The sequence below is a fragment of the Podarcis filfolensis genome (genome assembly GCF_964270895.1).
Source record: "Podarcis filfolensis genome assembly, chromosome: 16".
Taxonomy (NCBI): domain Eukaryota; kingdom Metazoa; phylum Chordata; class Lepidosauria; order Squamata; family Lacertidae; genus Podarcis; species Podarcis filfolensis.
The window spans coordinates 18,737,971-18,760,093 of NC_139620.1; the positions used below are offsets into that span (position 1 = coordinate 18,737,971).

A 22,123-nucleotide genomic window follows, 5' to 3' on the forward strand; every position below is an offset into this window, starting at 1 on the left:
GCGCTTGGCGAGGGCGCGCTTTCCTGTCCCCGAGTGGGGGGGGGGAGGGATGGTGTCCAATTTTGCGCGGGAAAAGAGACGGCCGCGCGCCTAGCCATGGGGGACGTGGCGTTGGCAACTCGCACGGTGAGCGCGCGCCCCCTGGGATGGGGCGGGAAGGCGTTTCATGTGGTTGAAATGTGTGATGGATTCAAGTGAAAAAAGAAGGGGGGGTTGACAGTAGTGAGCTATGAGGGGGCTAATTTTAACGCACACATACTCTCTCTGCCTTGCTAATTAACCCCCTCATAGCTCACAACTATACGTAATAAGTATCACAAACACCGCCTCAAAATGTGTGAGGATAAGGATGGGGAGGTTGTTGAGGGTGCTGGGAACCAAGGAGGAGCAGGTGGGCTTGTAGCTGTGAGGTGGTGTTGGGATGGGGGGTGGGGAATGGGAGGCCTGGCCTGAGGTAGGAAGAAAAGGTGGCAAGGTGATAACAATATTGGGAGCAACAAGTTGACCTAAATTTTTGAGGTCAGCTCGTGGGAGGGAAGGTAGAGGAAAGAACTGTGGAAGAAGGGGGCAGAAGTTTGGGGTCAGGGGTTTTCCTTGTTTGTTGAAATTTACATAATGGGCTTTCCCCACAGATCTGTGAGGTAGAAAAAGAAAAGAGAACATCACATCGTTTCAGGGATATACTGCATGGATAGGCACCAGGACTAAATAACAATGGAAACTATCCATTTCCCTAAATTTCTAGCTGAAATCCACATCATTCATTTAAAGCTTATCTGGTGCACATTTAAAGCACATGACCCCCTCCAAAGAAGGGCTTGGATTTAACTTTAGCTTCATTTAATGTCTCAATTTCCCTTTCTGTAAAGTCTGGGTAGTATAACCTACATGGCCAAAGTGTTCTAGTGCTGAAGACCAAAACAGATAATCTGAACGGCGTCTTTTAGTGGGGGAGACTACAATAATTGCATCTGAATACAATTTCTTTTTATCTGACCTGGGAAGCAACATGGCCCAGAGTCAGCATTATATATTATAGCCTCTATGCTTAATTGATGTACATGCTCTTATTGTACCCTCTAGTGGCCACTGAGAACACATGTATATTGCTCAGGGCCTTGTGGCTTTCAGGTTGAGGGAACCTTCTGTTGAGCAAAATCTTCAATGGTCAAAATAAAGCTAGGGTTTTTGTATATCATGTAGAGAAACATTAGGGGCCAAATCAAAGGCATTCAGTTGATGCGAGGCATTTTGGAAACCTCCCACCTGAGGGAAAAACTCTGTGAAGAGATAATGATGCTGGCAGTGGTGCTGCCTGATACATTCTAATCCACTTTTTACCTTGCTGCCAGGGATTACAGAATCTAGGGCTGCTGGAGGAGAAAGGCTTTGCTATTCAGTATACTTTGCCAGTGTTTCCCCCAAACATTTTCTTCCCCTAGGACAGACAACATTTGTTGTTGCAAGCTGTTTTCTTCCAAAGGACTTTCTCCCTCCAGGTTTGCTGTGATTCCCCAGCCAAGATTTCAGAATTTACTCCTGGATTAAGAGCGCCTGATCCATTCAGTTTCAGGAAGCAAAAGTAGAAAAAAACCCAGTAGCAGATATTTATTTCTAAGACTGATAACCTTTATATAGAACTCGTCTGGATGAGACCTCTATCCTAAAATAAAACCTCCTTATAGTTATTTCTGATTTTCAGACCTTTTAGAGAAAGAACCCTGCTTGGAAATTCAAAATAGACACAGTAAAAAATCATACCACAATCCTTGGGATGAAAGAAAAGCTTTGAGTAACACTGGTATTCTAGAATTGTGTGGTAGCAGTAAGAGAAACTGAATGCCGCCTTGGACCCAGAATTGCCTGTAATCCCATTGAAGCTTTTAGGGCATGACACCAGACTATCCCATTTCCAGGTGGTGGTTTCAATCCTGCCAGTGCTCAAATTAGTAGAACAGGATAGTGTGTGTCCACACTCTTCTTTCAGGACAGAATTTGTGTATATGATTACATGTTTCATTGCATGTTTCACAAGGCTCTTTACAATTTCAGATTCTAGAATATCTATTTGTTCGCCTTCGGTATGCAAAGGAAAAACAGTCAGAAGGATTTTCCACATTAGAAGGGATACTTGTAGTTTCGGTGGACATTGAAGATTCTTTCCAGCGTGTGCATCATTCCCACTGTACTACTACTAGTGAGTATAGTTTAAATGGTGCCTTCAGAAGGACTCTTACAATGTCTATATTTTACAGAGGGGTAAAAAAAGAAGGCAGGTGGAACTTGATAATGCCCTCATATTTACCAACTAGGAATAACCCACCCACCCGGGCAACCATTTTCAGGCCCTCTTGCCCTCTGCATGACTACCAATAGTTTGGATGACTGTTTCCAGCTTTCCCATTGTACTGTCATTTTACTCAGCAAAGTTAAACTGATTTGTGTTTTCATCACAGTGCCAGCCCAATACATTTTGCTGCTTGGAGCAAAGGACAAAAAGTCACTCCCTCCTATTTCATACAAAAAAGCTGACTTGATTGGCAGCTAAATCTTACTAGAACACTGGCTACAGGTCTGCATTGTTCACTGTACAGTGGTACCTCGGGTTACAGACGCGTCAGGTTACAGACTCCACTAACCCAGAAATAGTACCTCGGATGAAGAACTTTGCTTCAGGATAAGAACAGAAATTGTGCGGTGGCGGCGTGATGGCAGCGGGAGGCCCCATTAGCTAATGTGGTACCTCAGGTTAAGAACAGTTTCAGGTTAAGAACAGACCTCCAGAACGAATTAAGTTCTTAACCCGAGGTACCACTGTACATGTAGGCAGGAAGCTAGCTTAAGAGGTGCAAGGCAGGCCACTTGGCACACATAGTCCTGTCCTCCCAGCACTTACCACTTGAGGTACTCACGCTCCCTGATGCTACAACCAGTCTTTAATCTCCTATTACTGTTGTCGTGAAGCAGATTTTACATACATTTCTGCTGTAATTGAGTTGTCACAGACCTTACTTTTTGCATTCCGCTGCCATTTAACTCGTGACTTTTGCCTTTTCCCCTTGACACCTGATCACACTCCATGCATCAGATGAAGAGAGGTTATATGGCATAATAAAAACGAGTTAGCCTTTAAGGTGCCACAAGACTATTTGGTGGTTTTGGTGCAATAGACTGCAAGTCTGGAAGCTGTATTTTGATGTGTCATTATTCATAGAACTTAACAGAAATATGAAATAAAATACAGTAAATAAAAGTTGTCCCTTGTTTGTTCCTTGCAGTTTCAGCAAAAGGTGACTTCTGCTACAAACTTCTCAGTGATCAGATGTATAGAGGTAAATAGCCTTTCAGTTACCAATGTCTGAAGGTTCCAGATTGTGGCTGTAGATTTCCTGATCTTGGAGACAGCTCAGGCTTAAGGCTTGCATCCCATAATAATGTACTAAGTTACAAGTAGCTTTAGAAGGCCCAGGCAGTGCTTGAATTTATGACAGGGGGAGGCAGGGGCAATCTCTTACCTTTTTTGACATCTACTGTTTTTAGAAGACTACGGTGGGGCATGATTTGTCTGTAACAGGATGAGGGGAATCACGAGTTGAGCCTTGTGGAATCAGTTCAGGCCTGTCCTACCTTACTCCACATAATATAACCATGGCCTTAGGTAGGAAATTGTTCACATGCTATGCTAACATCAGTGTGGGAGAGTTTTAATGCCTAGTTGCTTTTCTTCCCATAATGAAGTTAGTTGGTGCCAGGTAATTTCACAGTTTCTGCGCAGCAAGAACAGCAGTGTTCCCCTGAGATTTATCTGTGTCTCCTCCTTCAGACTAATAAAACATGGTAAAGCTGTCCTAAATATAAACCTCGCTAGTTTCATTTTAGAGCCAGAGTTGGAAGAGACTAAAAAAGGCCACTTAGTTCAGTCCTCATATGCCCAAAGACAGGACCACCCACCTCCCCTCCCTTGACCCATACAATCCTGACCACCACCCACAGAACAGTAACTTGGGATGCTTCAGGCAAGTGAGCAAAGCCACAGATTACTATAAGCGATCAGTCAAACATAGGGATTCCCTCCTGAGTCCTAATATTGCAAATTCACTCAGCGCTTACTGGTCCAGACATCATACTGGCTTCCTTTTAAGCATAATTAAGAAGCCAACTGTATGAATGTGTGCTCCATCCTCCCACCCATTCCCTTCACAAGACTGAATTCCCCCTGTCTATCTTTTTTGGGTGGCTATGTGTTCTACTTTGTAAGCCAGATAGTCTTCTCTAAAGGGCAGACCTCGGTTTGAAAGGTTACCTGGTCAAAGTCCTGTTTAAAGATAAAGAGCGAAAAGAAGGGAGGGGGGCTTTGAAATTACCCATCACCAGTTAGCTCCTGGACAGCAGATTGACCACTGGTCACTAAATCTTCCCAAATATACTGTAGTGGTCATCTCCCTATGCCTTAAGCACCATTAAGGGAAAAGCCAGTACCAGTCTTATTCACTGTTAATGCTGGGTTCCTGTTAACCAGCACCTGGAACCAACATTAAAAGGTCTGCACCATCCCTGAGTTATTGTAAGGAAGATGTATTGTGGACAGCTACATACAAACCTCCGTTCTGTGTCTTCTAACCATAGTTTCATCCAGAGAACAGGATTTACGTATTTGCTGGCCTTAACAATGTTTGTCTTACATTAGTAATTTTCCTTCCTGCAGAAATGAAAGATTTGCTGCCTTTATGCCAGAGCAAAGCCTTGAGTGGAAGGGGGTGTCCCCATGAATGTATAGACATCATGCCTTTTCAACTCTCCTTTGAGGTTAGACTCTTTTGTGGACTTGGCCCTTAATTCTCAAGCCTGGTGCAAATTATCCTGCAGAGCCTGGATGATACCTTAGGTTGTGCACATATTACCACCTTAAAACACAGCTAGGTTGTTCCTTTTCTCAATTTGGATCAAAACAGGATGGGGAAAAACACATCAAAATGCAGTATTTCATTAGAAACTGCAGGAAAGATATGGATTGTGGCTAATGACTTGTGTTCACTTCTTCCCAAACTAGCAGTTGGAGCACACTAGATGCAGTGTAAATGGGAATGTGTACACAATGTGGACAACCCATGCGATGGCATTGGACATATTGATGCCAGCCCTGTGAACAATTATGAGGACATATTGGCCTGTCTGCAGTTTTGCTAGCTATAAATCTCTCTAAAATCCTTGCTGCTGCTTTTCCTCAAACACTGATGCCCTATAAGATCTGGCCTGCAATATTTCAATTAGATTTCCTGTGAGGCCTCTGGTTAGAAATGTACTGCAGCTGCATCTAACAGCAAGGTGTTATATCTTTCCATGTAACAATGAAAGCTTCATAGCTCTTTGCTGTAAGATCAAGCCCCAGGAGGATTTGCTAGTTCTTTTTTGGGGAGGGGGTCTTTTTTTTGCAACTGCCTGAACTTGAAAGTTGTCTCTAGCTTTTTTACTAATAGTTGCTTGCAAATAAATATGTTACCGCTGTTCCTGCAGAGGACTGAGGGCCAAACTAGAGGTGATGTTAACTTTTTTTTTATTTTAACAACCATAGTCTAAGTCCATGTTTTCATTTCTAAGAGTCTTGGGCCTCTGAACTCACATCTCCAAAAGCCTCTGGCTTTTATGGTGCCAGTCTTCACAACTGTGAGAGGGTGGCAATCTGCAGCTGTCCCTTTTTCATGTACTGTATCTTGGCCTCTTGCTTTCTCTTCAGAGAGATGTTTAGGTGGGACAGCTTTGTAGACCAGCCCTACTTATCTGCCCTACAAAACTGAAACCTGCTCCAAAACTGCCGTTGCTGTCACAGTGTTTTCTAGAACATATGTACAGTAAAATGGGCTATATAGATGCCTAAAATCCACAGAAAACTGCTGGGAGGCAGGGAGTTATTCCTGCACCACCACCATAAATGTAAAGCACATTAGTTCTTCTGGTACAACTATCAGTGGCCTGATTCTTCTTTACAGCATAATGACAGGTTCAAGGACCTAGATTCCAATTTGAACTGGTGAGTGAAAAAAATCCCCTTGCACGGTCTCTCTTATGTAAGGGAGTGGGTTGTGCCATGTGCAAACAGATGTATTAAAAATTTATTGGTTCCCACATTTCAAAAAACAGACAGTAAGAGGAAACGGGAGTCTTGTTTGTTTGAAATATAAAGTGCTGCACTTCACAGGTCCTGGTTGGCTTAAAGTGCTTTACAGTAACAAAGAAAGAATTGCATGCCCTCTCCTTTCCCTCACCAGTGTTTTCAGTCTCTAAATTGAAACTGAGGATTTGATGGCCACGCAAAGCGGTGACGTGAAATAAATTGAGATCTTTGGTAGCTTACGGAATAAAATACAGCTTTAAGGCAAAGTTTTTGGAAAGGGGCTCTTAACATGGTGCATCTTGTGGCTTTTCAGCTTGATGAGAAATCTGGGGCTATCGAGGAGGACTGTTTGGCATTGAAGCAATTCATCCACCGGATCAGCCTTACACACACAACAGTAAGATTCCACTTCTGCGTTTGGTTTTGTAGAATATAATTCCATCTGAAGCCTCCTCAGGACTAGTTGATTGAAAACAGGGGTGCTACGTTGGGGGGCTAGGAAGATGTTCAAGGAGCTGAATAAGAGGATAGTTCTCATTCTTGACCTTTGAAGCAGTCCAGGTGCTAGACCCAGGGGTCAGCAAACTTTTTTAGCAGGGAGCCGGTCCACTGTCCCTCAGACCTTGTGGGGGGCCGGACTATTTTTTTGGGGGGAAATGAACGAATTCCTATGCCCCACAAATAACCCAGAGATGCATTTTAAATAAAAGAGCACATTCTATTCATGTGAAAACACACATTGATTTCCAGACCGTCCGCAGGCCAGATTTAGAAGGCAATTGGGCCGGATCTGGCCCCCAGGCTTTAGTTTGCCTACCCGTGTGCTAGGATCCCCCCCCATGTTGATTGACTTGATTTTATTCATTTTATTTTCATACAAGGGAGAAAATGAATATTTTACAGTTCTTATACAATATGAAGAATGCCGACATGGGGCTTGGTGTGTACACACATTGTGTCTAAAGGTATTTAAAAGGGAATGAGATTAAATGGGTTTAGTGCCTGCCACATCTGCCATGCTTCATTGGTTGCTGGCAGAGCTAGGGCGTGAAGTGGACAGAACTAGGAATGCACACAGCCATTGTCTGCATATAAACCTATTGTTTACTCTGGGTTTCATGCAAAGTTTACTCTGCATTTCTTGAGGAGTGATTGCTTAATGATAGCATGCCAGTAAGCACAGGTGCAAAGTTAACTGGAATATATGAGGGCTGTAGGTTGATTGACAAAAGAACAGGCAGGAAGGGGAGAGACATAGCTAGTACTTCAGTATTACTCCCAGCCCCCAGTCAACACACCACCTAGACACTGAAAATAAATGTGCACCAGCCTAAGTGTGTTCTGTAAAAGTAGAGATTGTTGGGGATGAGAACCTCATGGAAGCCATATCTCCAACTCAGAAGCCATGCCTCCCAATGTCAGGATTGAGGACTAACATAGCACTTTCTGAGAGGTATTCTTCCTTCAGCCCACCCACTATGCTGCAGGAAAGGGGGGGGGATACTTGCCAACATTTTCAGATTAAACTCTTGGACGTAGGTTATACTGCAGGATGTAAAATTACTTTGTGTTTCGTATGGCTCACCTGTACTTAGTTATAGCTACAAATATATTGATTACTGTGGGGATCCCATCTCTTCTTACCCAGTCTTACAGGCAAAGGCTGTAGCTCAGTATACTATGCATGCAAAAGTTCCCAAGTTCAGTCCCTGCCATCTTCTGTTGGGGCTGGGAAAGGCTCCTGTCTTGAGACCTTGGAGAGCTACTGCCAGACAGTGTAGACGAGGGATGGTTAACATTTTCCAGGGATTGACAGGTGGCAAACCCTCTGGGGCCACATGTCGAAGTGTCCATGGCTGAAGTGCAAAAGTGGGTGGGTGAAGTGCAAAGGTTGGGCATGGTAGAAGCCAGTATTTCTTGCCATTACAAATTATTTTTATTATTTTTCACCACTTATTCATTTCCCCTTGTTTCTTATGAACTTCCATCACAGCCCCCATATTCCTTATTAATTTTCACTCCTTCTTTACTAAAACATTGTGCTTTTTGCCTGGCTTACCATGGGCACTGCAGTCTCTCAGCACTTCTCCATCCTAGCACAGATCGGGATGCAGATCTTCCCTGCCCATCCCCCACCCCCAGATGACACAAGAGACAAAACTGAGCTTAGATGGACCCATTGTCTGTCTTGATAGAAAGCCACTTCCTATGTTTCTTTGCTGTTTTGAGTCTAATTTGAATTCTCTACTGCTCTGCTCCGTAGGTAAAATTTCATTATTGTGTAAAAGTGAATGGCTCAATCTCTGCTGAGACTTATAAGTGAGTAAATGTTTCCACCACAAAGTAATATTGATAGCTGTAAAAGGTTTATAAGGTTCAGTTGTTCTGCCAGTTGACATGAAACAATAGTTATCACGCCTGCTGAAAAGGGGGGGAAAGAACCCAGCCCCTGGCCTGGCAACAAGAGAGCTGAGGCATGCCTTTTCTCTATTGGTGTGGGAGATACCTGAAACACCTATTATCCATGACTGAGTTAACCATGACCCTGTATAGCATAATCATTGTATGATACTACAAGGGACCTGAACTTCCACCTCCCCCAAAATAAAAACAATATTGCATCCTTTACCTGCTAGCAGGGCAGCTCCTGCTCAGGGTTGCAACCCAAACATGTATCCTGAGGTACTTGGGGCTTTCTTTCATCAGCATAAGTCCAAACTGCTAAACCTAGATGTCTTTATTGTCTTTTGTTGTCACTTCAAAAGCCTACAGGCACACTTCAATCTCAAATGTATATATGGTTTCTAAACTAAACATTTTAGGGCCAACGTACTTACAGGTTTTCCTTGAGTACAGGAGAGATTGTGAGAGTTTCTATCAATCTCATTTGGTCTGCAGAATTGCCCGTGTTGAATTCTGCAGGCAGGTCTGTCCTGGTGGCTTTGCTGTCAGTTCCTACTCAGTGTGTGCCAAGAACAAAGGATGTCCTGTTCTCCTTTCAATGGCTTCAGAAGAGTCTGAAATTTAACTGCCCTGAATAAGTTGCCAATGATTTGGCACTTGGCAGTGTGGCCTGTGTTAGGCTGAACAGGCTCTTATTTAACATTAAGGCTGTGTGCGCACTCCTGTTTACTCTGCATCCAATGTGCACCTGCTGCTGGTTTGTGAAGTGTGCACACAATGTTAGCCACAATCCGTAACTATCCTGTCATTTCTTAAGAATACTGCATTTTTATGTGTTTTGCTCCATCCAGCTTTGATCTGAATTGAGAAAAAGAATGACCTAGCAACATTTTAAGGCAACAATATGTACATAGCCAGTCTTGCAGCTCTAAAGCCCAATCTCATTTTTCTGGTAAAAAGTGGGGCGGGCGGGGGGGGGGGGAGATGGATGGTACTGCCCAGACTTCCTTTATCTTAAATTGTTTGTGTTAGAATTTTTGTTCCTAATCTCAAAACATAATCTTCATCTCCCTTTTATCAATACCTCTAAAATCTCACGCACCATTTTGTTGAATATAAAGGACAAAGGAAGAGCTGTTTTGATTCTCTATTTTAGCTTAAAAAGAAAAGGTCCATAAGAAAAAACTGCAGAATCCACATTTTACAGATACTTCTGGATTTTTCTATGTCTTGTCTGCAGGTCAGAGTGTTTTCAGTAGTGCATTTAGTTAGCTCCTTTTCAGGGAGGAGTTGTTATTCACTTTTGGCAAGTGGCTATCAGCAGTGAAGTTGTAAGCATATACACCCCAGTGTAATTTGTATGTTAAAGGTCCTGAAACTATCAGAGGACTCTAAACATAATTATCTTGCACTCTCTATAACTGAAAGCAAATGAACTTCCCAAACCTGGGAGAATCTGAAAAGCAAAGCAAAACCCAAAGCAAATCCGCTGCTGCTGTTTCATTTCTCTTCAGTGCCCTAAATGGTAGTACTCTATTCTGTGACATGTTGTAGGTCCCACTTATTTATATTATTTATCTCCATTTGTCTCTCTCTTTCCCCTTCAAAAGATGGATATGGTGTCCAGGTCCAAGCTATTATCCCTAAAGTTCAAGTGCCTTAAAGTTCTTGAAAATTGACTGGCCCAGTCATAAAACTTGGTCATGCTGCAGCATATTCTGTGTTGCTGCTTTTAGAATGTGTGCAGTGCTAATTGAAAATTGTGAGCATTGGTTGCTAAGGAAAGGGTGTAGAAGGGGTCTTGTTTATGTATTTTTATTGGTGTTCTGTTTCATGATAAAACAAAACAAAACAAATGCTGTTATTGTTCAAAATATATATTCCTTCTGCTCCTAGCACAGAGAGGGGAGATGCCACATGTTTGCAAGGTGGGACAAGACTACTGAGTGAAGGGAATCACTTTGTGAGGTGAGGAGTTGGAGGAAGGGGTCTGTACTGCAGGCACTAAGTTAGCAGTTACTGTTGAGCACTAATAAAGGAGATGGGATTCAGGGACACTAGTGGAATGTTTGGGATTGTACGAGGCATGATGAAAAGATTAAAAGGGGGCAGAACTGTTATTCTTCCTGTTTTACAAAACTGGAGCCAAAAGATTTTGGGCACAATGGACTGGAAGTTCTTTTGTATAAGCCGCGTGTCAGCTTACGGGAACTCTGCTAGAGCACTGTTGTAGGTGACCTTAGTAAGTTTCCATTGCTGGCCGAATTTGAATTTAGGATGAATGCCAGACATTGAGAGGGTTAAGCAATGCTGCTGCAGGGTGAAGGAGTCTGGGCGCCAGAATATTTGCTTCATCTCCTTAATCTTCTGGTCACAAAGCCCTGCTTTAGGCACCTCAGTTATTTGCTTGCAAAAATACTGGCTGAGATTTTTTTAAAAAAAGAAGTAGAAGAGAACACCTTATCTCATAAGCAGTCTGTGTTGCCATCTGGTGGACATGGGAGCAGAGAGCTGGATGTGTAGTAAGGATCCCTGGCTTTTGTCAAACAAGCACCTTAGAAAAACCAAAGCTAGCCGCCAAGTGGGATCTGTCATAGGCACCTATGAGACAGTGCCACATACCCCCTAAATAAGTATGAAGATGGAATGTCTTCAGATGCCCTCCAGGTGGCCATGGAAAATTAAGGGACTTTGAGTGGATAATTGTGGGGGAGGGCGTCATGGCAGGCTGGATGGCTTGAAACCCTAAACAGAAGGATTCCCATTAGTAAACAAGCATACACTGCAACATTTTGTTGCAGGCTACACTTGTCTTACTGACTGTAAGAGATTTTCACCATGCTTTGCTACACAAAGTGGTGTGTGTGTACAAGTTAGCCTGTGGCAAAAAGAAGGTGCTATGCAATCCCATGTATGTTTGCTCAAAAATAAATTATAGTGTTCTAATGAAATTTATGTGAGTCTGTGTAACTTGAGCAAATTATAACCAGTCACAAAATGTGGGGTTTTTTCCCCTGGTTGCATAATTTGAATTTGTTTGGCTCACAGATGTGACAAACCTAATAGAGTGCTGATTGATACAAAAGTATCTGAACTGTCAACGCAGTACAGGTCCCACTGTTAGGTGCAGGTAGATGTCAGATGTGGCCTGAAAACACGATGCTTTAGCCCTGCCTTCCTCAAGCTGGTGCCCTCCATGCTGGCTGGGGCTTATGGGAGTTGCAGTCCAAAACACCTGAGGGACACTAGGTTGGAGAAAGCTGGTTTAGCCCATGGCCAGTCTTGCCTTCCTCCTGCTATTTCCTTGTATTCTTCCTAAACCCCTTTATCCCTTTCTTTTATGTGTATGACCAGGTCAGCAGCCAGGGATGTGCCTTCATCTTGTGACAAAATCCACCCCATGACTGGTGAGCCAATTTGCCTCTTAATTCCAGATGAGGTAGCTGAAAGAGGCTTCAGTGGAGAGCTAAGGCTCATGCCTGTTGTCTCCCTGTGTCCCTGCCAGAAACCATACCCTAACAAGCCAGCACAAATAGCTGCTGTCTCTGTATCCTTTGCTGTGATCAGTGAGTGGAAGGTCAAAGTGAATCTATATGGAGTAAGGTTCACTGTTTGCAGGTCTACTGTAACATAGGTGTAGCTGCCCCCCCCATCAAGTAAAACAATAGAAATACTTAACTAACTGACCAATCATGTTGGTTCTGCCCTCCCCGCCCCCCCTGCAACAAATGTCCTGCCCGCCCTAACCAAGTCCTGCCTCCCCCAACAAAAATCCTGGCTACGCCCATGTACTGTGATATCAATACCACCATTCATTTGCTGATTTTTTTTCCTTAGCTAGTAATATATCTTTCTTTATGACCCAGCAGGTCTGCCTGTATTGTTCTCCACAAAGGAAGCATCATGTTCTTTTTTTAAAGATCCTTCATGTCTAATAGCATGGGAGAAATATGGCTATCAGGCAACACTGAATTCAGATCCCCATTGGGAAGAAGGTAAAGGTGATATCTTTGTCACTTGCACAACTACTTGTGCCCAGTGTGAACATGAAAAATATATGCTATCCATGTAAATTCTTGGGGGAGTCTCATGAACCCCTGGGACTGAAAGCAGAAATATTTTGTATATTGTATTTTCAGTGCAAATAACAACTTTCCTAATTACCCTCGCAAGAACTCCATAACTTAGGGTTGCCAGCAACTCATGCATAGAAGTAACAAGTAAGAAAAGAAAAATGTTCTGGTGGTATCTGGTGAACAGAAATAGCCAATGCAAGTTGTTGTTTTTAATGAAATGCGAGAAAGAAGGAGGGATTATTTGGCTAGAATGAAAGAAATTAAGCAGAAGGTTGATGGGATATCATCACTGGTTTAGGAAGAACATATGGATATTTGCACGGAAAAGCGTGATTGGACAGTATTTGGGAATAATAGAATTGTAGAGCTGGAATGGACCCTGAGGGATAATCACACATGACTGAACAAGCATTCATGCTTGGTGAAAACTCATGCAACAACACATTTGGTGGTGGGGAAACTAGGGACCATGCAAGGAAGCATGCGACCAATATAACATGTAGTTAGGTCTCTAGGTATAGGTGAGAGAAATGAGTGGCTCACCTAAGGCCATCCACTGAACTTCACAGCCTGAGGTTGGAATCTGTGTCTTCTGCATTCAAACTGAACACACTGCTTCTTGGTCAGTGGAGGAGTGGAACACAGAGGCAAGGGTTAAGTTCTCCTGGAGGCAGAGTAAAAAAAATTCAGTGGCCAGCTGGAGCAGGAAGTAACTTTCCACTGACTTCTGGTTTGTGATACAGCTTGACCATAAGAGGCCAGCCTCTTTCTTTAAACTGTAAACAACTTGAAACATATAACAGAACAGGTTAGAGAAATAGAGGGACAGGAGGGTGGTCTCCCTCCTGCAGATAGCATTGAAAAAAACCTGCCTTGATGATTCACTTGGGCTTTGGCTATACAGTATGACATGCATCCTCACTGACTATTCCAGGATGAGGCGGACTTAAGGGCTTGTCAAATGGCCCTGAGCTCCAGCCTCCTTTTAAAAAGAGATGCTGGCACTACTTGATTTTTTTTATAGCTTTGCAATACAAATCTAAATAATTTTTTAAAAAATTATTGCACAATCATTATATGCAGGTGGACATAAGTACAAAGATGGAATGTCTTCAGATGCCCTCAAAGTGCCTTCAAATCTGCCATCTTGCACAGCAGGGGTGTTAAACTAAAGAGTTTCAAAACAAAAAGATAGGTATTTTAAAAACTGGGGGTGAAGCACATACTGGGGAATTAGTTTACCTGACACCATTCAATTGCTTTGATACAGTCATTCATCCTTGGTGCTATCTATATATGCCATGTGATGTGTTCTGTCTCTTAGATACGGCAAAACCTGATATCAGATACAAGCTTCATACCAGCCACCAACAGGACTCTGATGCTCAGGAACAAACGCTACTGCTCTTCCTCTTTCTCAGCTACTCAGATCAGTTTAATGACAAGACAGTCTATAATTTCTGTACACACTGCTATTTATTTATATTTCTACATTATTCTGGGGAGTGTAATAGAATAATGTACCATATGAGTTTTGGAATGATCTGCCATCTGAAGACTGGCCAGAGATGATGAATTATTTAAACTGAGATTTAGGGTCATGTTTACCCCACACTAAAAATACAAATTCTTTGCGGATGTGGTTTTTAGAACATTTAGTGGGGCCTCACAGCTGTTGTCTCTAGAAACAAAGCAAATCATAATTATTATTATTATTTATACACTGCCCTTCTTTCTGAAGAGCCCAAGGCGGCAGACAAAATGCAAATTGCCAGGGTGGGGGGAAGTGGTTTAGAGACCATTTCCCTCAAATAAGTGCCCAGTTAAAGAACAATTTGCAACACTGGCTGTGAGCAGAAGAGCATGCACACAGATTCAGAATCCAGGGCATTGGAGAAGCAGAGCCAAAACAAGTGTGTGCACTCTTTTAGCTTTTCACTACTTTTGGTCCTTAACATGCTCGAATCCTAGAACAGATACTCATCAATTGTTCTGGATTCCCTACTATGCATCATTATACAATTCTCAACATGTAATCCCCTACTTGTTTTTTCATGGTTTTAAAAAAACAGTCTTTCATATTTGAAGAGGAGGATACTGTCTTTGCCATGAAAGTTTCTGCTTTAGGGGATTTGCTGAGAGGAACAGCTCCAGCTAGGTAAAGCTGCCTAGTTTAGCTTTTTCTGGCTTACTTTTATCAAGCACAGCACTTAACAGTTATATTTTTAATAAACACAAGGAACCTGTATGTTTTCCCTGAGGTTGGAGACAGATCTGAGCAGTGCTTTTTTCCCCTAAAAAAGTTTTAGGGGTACAGTGGTACCTCAGTGTAATGGTTATATGGGGTTGCTCGTGCGTAAGTTGCCGCCACTCCTGGCGAGGTTGCCTGGTTAAACCTTTTCCTGGCTGGACAGCCCTTCACTTCATGGCTGTTTCAGTCGCTAGCAGAATCCGTCAGTGGGCGTTTCTTGAACTTCTTCCAGCAAAGAAGTTATTTGACGCCAAGTCTACGCCTACTTTCCCTGCGCGGAAGTCTTCTGCGCAGGGTGGGTGTGGGTAGCGGAGGACCTGTGCTCTCCCCGCTGGTCTCCGGCGAAGAGTCCTGGAGCCCCCTCTCCGATTCCCCCATCCGCCCCCCCTTATCCCTGGTGTTACGCTGATTTCCTTCCCCAGCCGATGAGTCCCCTCTCTCCCTGCTGGGCCCTTCTCCGGCATCGCTTGGGAGCCTTGCCTCCACTTCTGGCTCCGATGTCAGTTCCCTGACACTCAGGTTAAGTACTTAATTCGTTCCGGAGGTCCGTTCTTAACCTGAAACTGTTCTTAACCTGAAGCACCACTTTAGCTAATGGGGCCTCCTGCTGCTGCCGCGCCACTGGAGTACGATTTCTGTTCTTATCCTGAAGCAAAGTTCTTAATCTGAAGCACTATTTCTGGGTTAGCGGAGTCTGTAACCTTAAGCGTATGTAACCCGAGGTACCACTGTACTCTCATTTTCCTACTCATTGAAATACTGCCCCTCAATGAGGCCAAACTTAGATTCACAAAATGTTTAGGTGTATGCGCACCCCTGCGTCCCCCTCGAAAAATATCACTGGATCTGAGTAACAGCTGCCCACCCAGAGATGGGGAATCAGTTTTTGTTTCTCCTCAAAGGTGCCTTGGTGCAACCTGAAACCTGCAGAACTTTGTTTGCTGCCTCCTCCTCCATTGCAACCTAAGGCTCTTAAAAGATGCAGACTCATGGCCAACCCCTCTCCCCCAGCACTCTGATGAAGAGTTCTGGAGAACTCGGAAGCTTGCACACTATTTTGTGACATTTTAGTTGGCCTAACAAATACATTGCCCTTTTAGGTATTTTGGAAGTCCAACCTTTTCATTTGCTAAGTATTCCTACATTCAAACAGTATAAAGCTCATGAGTAAAAGGTTGGTCCCTATCTGACATCCTGTTTCCTGGTTCTTCTCTAGAGGGCCAGTCAGTTCAATTATATAATATTAAAAAGTGTATTTGTTTATTTAAAACATAACTTACTGTGATCTCTGAGGTTTTGGTACATTCCTCTTGTTCTAATTTTTGCATATAATATTTGCAGCTTGACCACTTGGCATCCACTGCCCTTTACCTAGATTTAATCCTTAATTTAATCCTTTGTCATTTTCACTCTTTGTGTGATGCAGGGGACCGGCAAGTGATCCTATCACATCTCTCTCCTATCCTGTTGTGCAGCAAACAAGCTGTGAAAGGCTGCATCCAAGGAGTGGTCAGTAGGATCCTGGAGCAGCATTACAAAGTGTCCCAGGTGAGAGTTCACTGCAGAAGACAAGGACCATTGAGGCTAAGAGTTGTGCATGGGGCAGAGAGTAGGGGATCTTCAAATTCTTGTCACAGATCTGTCTCTGGAGAAGTGGTATGATTTCCAGTGCTGGCAGTGAGTCGGGACTGAGGACAGGGAAATCTTGCTCTGGTTTTTATAGGCTGTAAGACATCCAAATGCCACGCAATGTTCTTGGGTCTTCACAGGAACAGGAGAAACTGGCACAGTCTTTGCCCATCATGGCAGATGCCATTTCAAGTATAGTTTCAAGCAGCACTAACAGTGAGTTCAGAAGGAAATGCCTCCAGTCTTTGCAGGTATGGCCAGAGTTACAGGTACCGTTACAACGCACCTCTTCCACCAAGCTTTTTTTTTGGGGGGGGGGAGTGGTCTGGTTGAATTTTATGAGTTTCCTCTTGTGGAACTGTTGTTTTATTATGTTTTTGTATCATCTGTAATGTTAGTTTGGTATATAGCTTATTAAGTTTTGTTTCCACACACTGTCCTGTAACTCAGGTGAAGGCCAGTATATTCATATAAAATAAATGTCACTGAGCCGTTGGAATTGGTGGTGTAACAACTGTGCAAATAAGCATAGAATAAGGAAGTGAGATTTTCAAGGTTTATGCCTTGAACTTACTTTAGAAAGGCATATGTGGAAGAAGGGGGAAGTGAACTGATGAATTGAACAAACACATGTTCAAGCTATACTGCTCAGAGTTAAAATACAATCTTGAGAGGAGAGGAAGAAGTGGTTAGCTCGTCAAAGGCAACGAGAAGCTGGTTGGTGTAGTGGTTACAGTGTTGTTCATTGACTGGGGAGACCTGGATACAAATCCCCATTGTGCCTAGTCACAGCCTCACCTCCTTCCCAGGGTTGTTAATATAAGATGGTTCGGTGGGGGAGGGGCGTGTTGTAGAGGAAATCATGTATACTGTACTGCCTTGAGCTCCTGGGAGGAAAGGTAGGAAATAAATGTAATGAATAAATGAATAAAGTTAAATTAAGCATGCTTCCAGATCACTCCATTTAAGTGAGTCCATTTTACCTTGTGAACCGCCCTGAGATCTTTTGATAAAGGGCAGTATATACGGTAAATCTAATGAATAATAATAAAGTGACATGCTCACCTCCTCCCTCGTGGAGAGTAAAAGCTACAACTGTTTCTCTCTTTCCCTGTGTTTATATTTATTTATCTGTAGGTTGCAGATACCCAGAAGTTCCAAGTGACCATCAAAGATACCTTCAACAAAGTCATTCTTAACCAGTGGAAATGTAGCAGTGCATGTGACGCCAGAAGGGCAAGTTTCTCTGCTTAAGTGTGTTTGCTGGCCATCCTTAGATCCTTGTGCTATCTCCATCCATCTTCTGTTCAGAACAGTTGCAACTATTAGCAACAAAGAGTTAATCTTCCACCGAAATATCTATTCTAGAATCCAGCTCAGATCTCTGTCTAGCCCATTTTGTGGAGAAATATCTTTTAACAATGACTGCTGACAGGTGCACCACGTTGCCCCCAACGACAGAGGGTGCCTGGGGTGTGCTTATTGAAAATTTGTGAGTGCCTGGGCCCCCATGGCCCTGCATAGATGGCGCCTACGTCTGCTGATGGGCTTGGGCTCTCAGTTCATCCCTGGACTCACAGTGGGCTTGGCCAATCAATAATCTGAGCCTCATTTGTTCTTCCTATAAAAGGGGTATAATAATAGTGACTGATTTCATAAAGATATGTGTGACTAGATGAAATGTCTTATCAGGTCAGGCCTGCAGAGTGAATTTGCTGAGAGAGTTCTAGTACTGTTGATCTAACACCTCCCTTACATTATTGACTCTCCTTCCTTGGAGGTTTTTTAGCAGAGGTTGAATGGCCACCTGTCATGTATGCTTTAGCTGAGATTCCTGCATTGCAGGGGGTTGGACTAGATGACCCTTGGGTTCCTTCCAACTCTTAAGACTCTATGATCTATTGTGTGTCCCTTTCTTCTTTTGCAGCCATTGCCTAAAAACGATGAGGCAAGAGTAGGGCTGCTTAGTGCAGACCTTCCTTTACCCACCATTCACCAGAGGTTATTGGGCTCGAACTTCAGTTCTGCACAGCTGGAGCAAGGAGGAAAAGGTACATCAGAAAAGTGTGTGCATGAAGTCAAGACAGAGATCCAGTTTGTTGTACATTGTTGGAACGCTTGTTTTATCAGATGTACTTAATGTAATTAAGAGAGAGAAAGAAAGGCAGGGCAGAGATCCTGGAGTTTAGATGATGAGAGACACTGCCCCTCCCGATGCTGCTGCAGGTTTCCCTATAGGCCTTGGACACACACAAAAAATCAGTAGTGGCTCCTTAACAATCTGCAGCTCATTTAGTGAGTTATTTTCAGCAGTAATTACATTATATAATGCTCAAAACACAGTCCTAGCACCAGCTGGTTCTTGTGATGTTGAGAATGAAATGTCTTCAGGTCCTTTTGAAGTAGGATTTTGAAGGGATCAAAGGTCTGGAATATTAACCTTTAGTCTCCTTGTCTGTCTGAATTATATGGAGCTCTGTTATATGTGGTATCTGGACTCCTGATTAAACCTATGAGAAACATCCCATCAGCTAGTCACCTGCCTTACTTTGGCTCCCAAGGCATCCAGATGAGACAACTGAAAGCCAGGGTTGAAGCTGATTATCTTAGGAACAGACTATGCTTGGTGGAGACCAGGGTGTATTTATAATTTGGGTGTACTTGGGGTGGCTAAGGTGGATTGTACAGTCATTTCTTCACCTTTCAGTAGATGAAGCTATTGGGTTACAATGTAAATAAGAAATTATCCAGTTGAAGAAAGGGCATTGGTGGGTGGCCCTCGTTTATTAATAAAATTTTAAGTCAACTTTTGACTTGCCAGGAACCTTCAAAGCAGCAATACAGCCATCACAAGTTAATTCAAAAGCAGCATAGAAATAGTAAGAATATTTAAAGTAACACTAGCAAGTCTGTAGAAAAATCAACAGAGAACAATTCCATCTAAGGCAAAGGGACTGTGAAGGCTGCGAAGGCAAATCTGGGTTTAGAAGGCAAAGAAATCCAGAACGGACCCTCACCAGATGCTCTAAGTGAATTTTGCATGTGTGTGACATGGGATTAATTAAAGAATGAGAGAAGCATAATGGTAGTTCTGTTTGGTTGATCTGAGCTTTTGTGTTGTTTCAGCATTGTTAATTGCACCTGTACATGTTTGTGGTTCACAAATTGTACTTGAGTGTGTGGCTTCATGAACACCAAGGGTGTCCTGCTCTGGTTTTATGTTCTGCAGGATTTCTGTTTGTCAATTCAGACTGTGGTGGAATGAGCCAAAAAGGAAGCAGGGAGATCCATGTGGAGGATTCAGGAGACCCACATGTCACTGGGGTGGCTAAAAGCAAGGAAAAGAACAAGACTCTGTTAGCAGAATCAGGCACCTCTTCAAGCTCTTTCTTCTCATATCCAACTAAAATTGGGTGTGGTGTTCTCCAAGATAAAAGCCAGGTGGTGTCTGCAGGTCCTTCAGTGAAGAAAATCCGAAGCAATGAAAATCTATGGCAGGTTTGTCAAGAAATATTGCACCATGAAACCAAAACAGAATGAAAAGGCCCATCCCAGTTCCAGTTAATAACCAAAAGAAAGCAGTGTAGGGAGTAGGTGCCACTAGTCATATGGTTAATTGCCAAAGATCCCCAATACGTTGTCAGAGGAGCACCAGTGAGTTCTATCAACCCATCTGCAAAACAAGGCCAAGAGTGGAGAAGGAGTATTCACAGCTGGTTTGCAAGGCATTTTGAGAGGCCCTTTCCATTTTTCAAAACTGGGTAAACGCAGATCTTCAGTGGAATCAGTTTCAACAACTCTTAGTTGTCAAAACCTGTTTTTAACATGTAATGTAAAAAATGTACAAAATATTCTGGAAAGGCTCAGAAAATAAGAGCGATTTCAATGGGGAATCAAAGGGCACGATATCTAGCACCAAGCAAGGCTCTCTGGTCCTGCATTTAACAATACTAGCTCCCTGGCCACCACCCACCTGACTTCAGAGTGTGGGAACTCAGAGGGGCTCTGAATATAAACATACCGTATTTTTCGCCCTATAGGGTGCACCGGCCCATAGGGTGCACCTAGTTTTTTTTTGGGGGGGGGAAATAAAGGGAAAAAAATTATTTCCCCTCCAGGCGCGGGGCTGGGGCGGGGGAAGCCCGAGCTTCCCCGACCCCAGCCCCCAGAACAGGCTGCTATCCCCAGGCTTGTGGATATCTGCCTGAAGCCCGGGGCGTGCTCCTCTGCGCTCCCTGGGTTTTGGGCTGCAGGCTGCTGTTTGCAAGCCTTGGGAGCCCGGCAGGAACTCCCGTGGGCTCCCAAGGCTTGTGGATAGCTTCCTGAAGCCTGGAGAGAGAGGGGTCGTGCCCACCGACCCTTCTCACTCTCCAGGCTTCAGCGAAAGCCTGCATTCGCCCCATAGGACGCACACACATTTCCCCTTCATTTTTGGAGGGGAAAAAGTGCGTCCTATAGGGCAAAAAATACAGTAATATTAGGACAGGCTTCTGTGTAAATCTGAAAATAGTCTTCTCTCTGATGTCCTTATTTGATTTCACTTTTGTATTACAGGATGATCACTTTTGGAAACAAGAGGTCTCAAACTTGGCCAAGTGGACATCCTGAAATGGTTGCAGCCTGAGGACATTGTATTTCTGCATTCTGGAATTTCTGTGCAGGCCAATAAAAGGGGGGAAATCATTGATGGTCTCACTTCCCTTCTATTACAAAGATGAATTGGAAAGCAAATATGTAACCTTGGCAAATAAATATCCACCACTACTGCTGGACCCAAGAAAAGTGAAAATACCCCACCTGCCTAATTTTGGAGAGAGACACCAATTCACTGGAGTGCAGAATCCTGAAAAAGTATTGGCAGGCATGTCCTGAGGAAAAGCATTGTCAAAGAGCATGCACACAAGAGCATACAACCACCAGAAGTACAGGGCAGGAATGTAGTTTATAAAGGCAGGTTCCATATTTGCCAGAGGAAAAGGGGTGGGGTGGAGAAATTTGCAATGCTATTCTGGGCAGGAAAGCTCAGAGAGACACGGGGAGGCGCAGAGCAAAACAGTTTGGGGACTTTTGCCCTTACCAAAGAGGCATGAGTTTAGGAGGAAAGTTTCAAAAGAAATACACAGAAAATTATGGGGAGCCTTTTTGTTGTTCTTCTTCTTCAAAAAGTGAGGGGAGCTCCTGCCTTTGGTAGCTGGATGACAGACAGAAATTCAGTAGGTGAAGCTCTCCTCACAATTGTGCATTTGCTGATTGTCTTACAATTAGTAAAAAGAAATGGTGGCTCCCCTCTTCCTAGGAAGAGAAGTTGGGCGAATGAATACAGTACTGGAAAACGAAACCATTCTGCTTATCGACTTGGGGCATGAAGTGGGGGTGGGAGGGGTACCAGTCTGTTCGCAGCGGGGATTGGGGGGGGGGGAGAGAGCGCGGTGAAACCGCTGCAATGTGGGGAGGGGGTGGAGCTTGCCGTGGGAAACGCTTGCAAGCCGCGAAGTGGGCGGTGGGTGGAGCCCCCGCCCCGGCGCCCCCGCCTTGCCCCGGCTGGGGGTCTTACCGTCGCACTTGCTTGGCGGGCTGGGCCCGCTCCCCTGCCCTTGGCTGCGCCGCCCGCTCAGCTGGCTTCCTCTTCCGCGGCCTGGAGGCGGAGGCTCC

At 43.8% G+C, this 22,123-nt stretch overlaps 2 protein-coding genes across 5 annotated transcripts in view; one reads left to right on the forward strand and one right to left on the reverse strand.

The window, feature by feature from the left end:
* LOC310751404 (acylphosphatase-2-like) overlaps positions 1-22,123 on the reverse strand; it is a 34,945-nt gene extending 12,822 nt beyond the window's left edge. The window contains exons 1-2 of one of the 3 annotated variants that reach the window (XM_083590753.1): positions 22,026-22,123; positions 13,135-13,255 (exon numbers count right to left, since the gene is read on the reverse strand). The gene's annotated coding sequence lies outside the window, so the exon portion shown is untranslated. Of the gene's footprint in view, positions 1-8,949; positions 9,131-13,134; positions 13,256-21,704; positions 21,759-22,025 lie in introns of those variants that run through there. The other 2 variants (XM_083590754.1, XM_083590755.1) reach the window with 2 other exon arrangements.
* TOP6BL (TOP6B like initiator of meiotic double strand breaks) lies at positions 4-21,154 on the forward strand. Of its 2 annotated transcripts, none has more exons than XM_083590218.1 (16): positions 4-126; positions 2,053-2,197; positions 3,279-3,332; positions 4,706-4,806; positions 6,426-6,509; positions 8,376-8,431; positions 10,412-10,483; positions 11,870-12,061; positions 12,362-12,516; positions 13,916-14,053; positions 16,269-16,390; positions 16,612-16,722; positions 17,609-17,707; positions 18,399-18,522; positions 19,701-19,969; positions 21,026-21,154. In XM_083590218.1, exons 1-16 carry the CDS (start codon positions 97-99, stop codon positions 21,077-21,079), a joined length of 1,806 nt encoding a protein of 601 aa, XP_083446344.1. In that variant the 5' UTR covers positions 4-96; the 3' UTR covers positions 21,080-21,154. The 2 variants fall into 2 exon arrangements, with proteins under 2 accessions (XP_083446344.1, XP_083446345.1); XM_083590219.1 differs by lacking the exon at positions 4-126 and adding an exon at positions 161-179.

Excerpts from the sequence above, each read along its gene's own strand:
- TOP6BL (XM_083590218.1), top strand. The coding sequence starts at position 97 with ATGGGGGACGTGGCGTTGGCAACTCGCACG. Across the intron at positions 17,708-18,398 it reads GTGCATGTGACGCCAGAAGG|CCATTGCCTAAAAACGATGA; the intron begins GCAAGTTTCTCT and ends CTTCTTTTGCAG. Across the intron at positions 18,523-19,700 it reads GCTGGAGCAAGGAGGAAAAG|GATTTCTGTTTGTCAATTCA; the intron begins GTACATCAGAAA and ends TATGTTCTGCAG.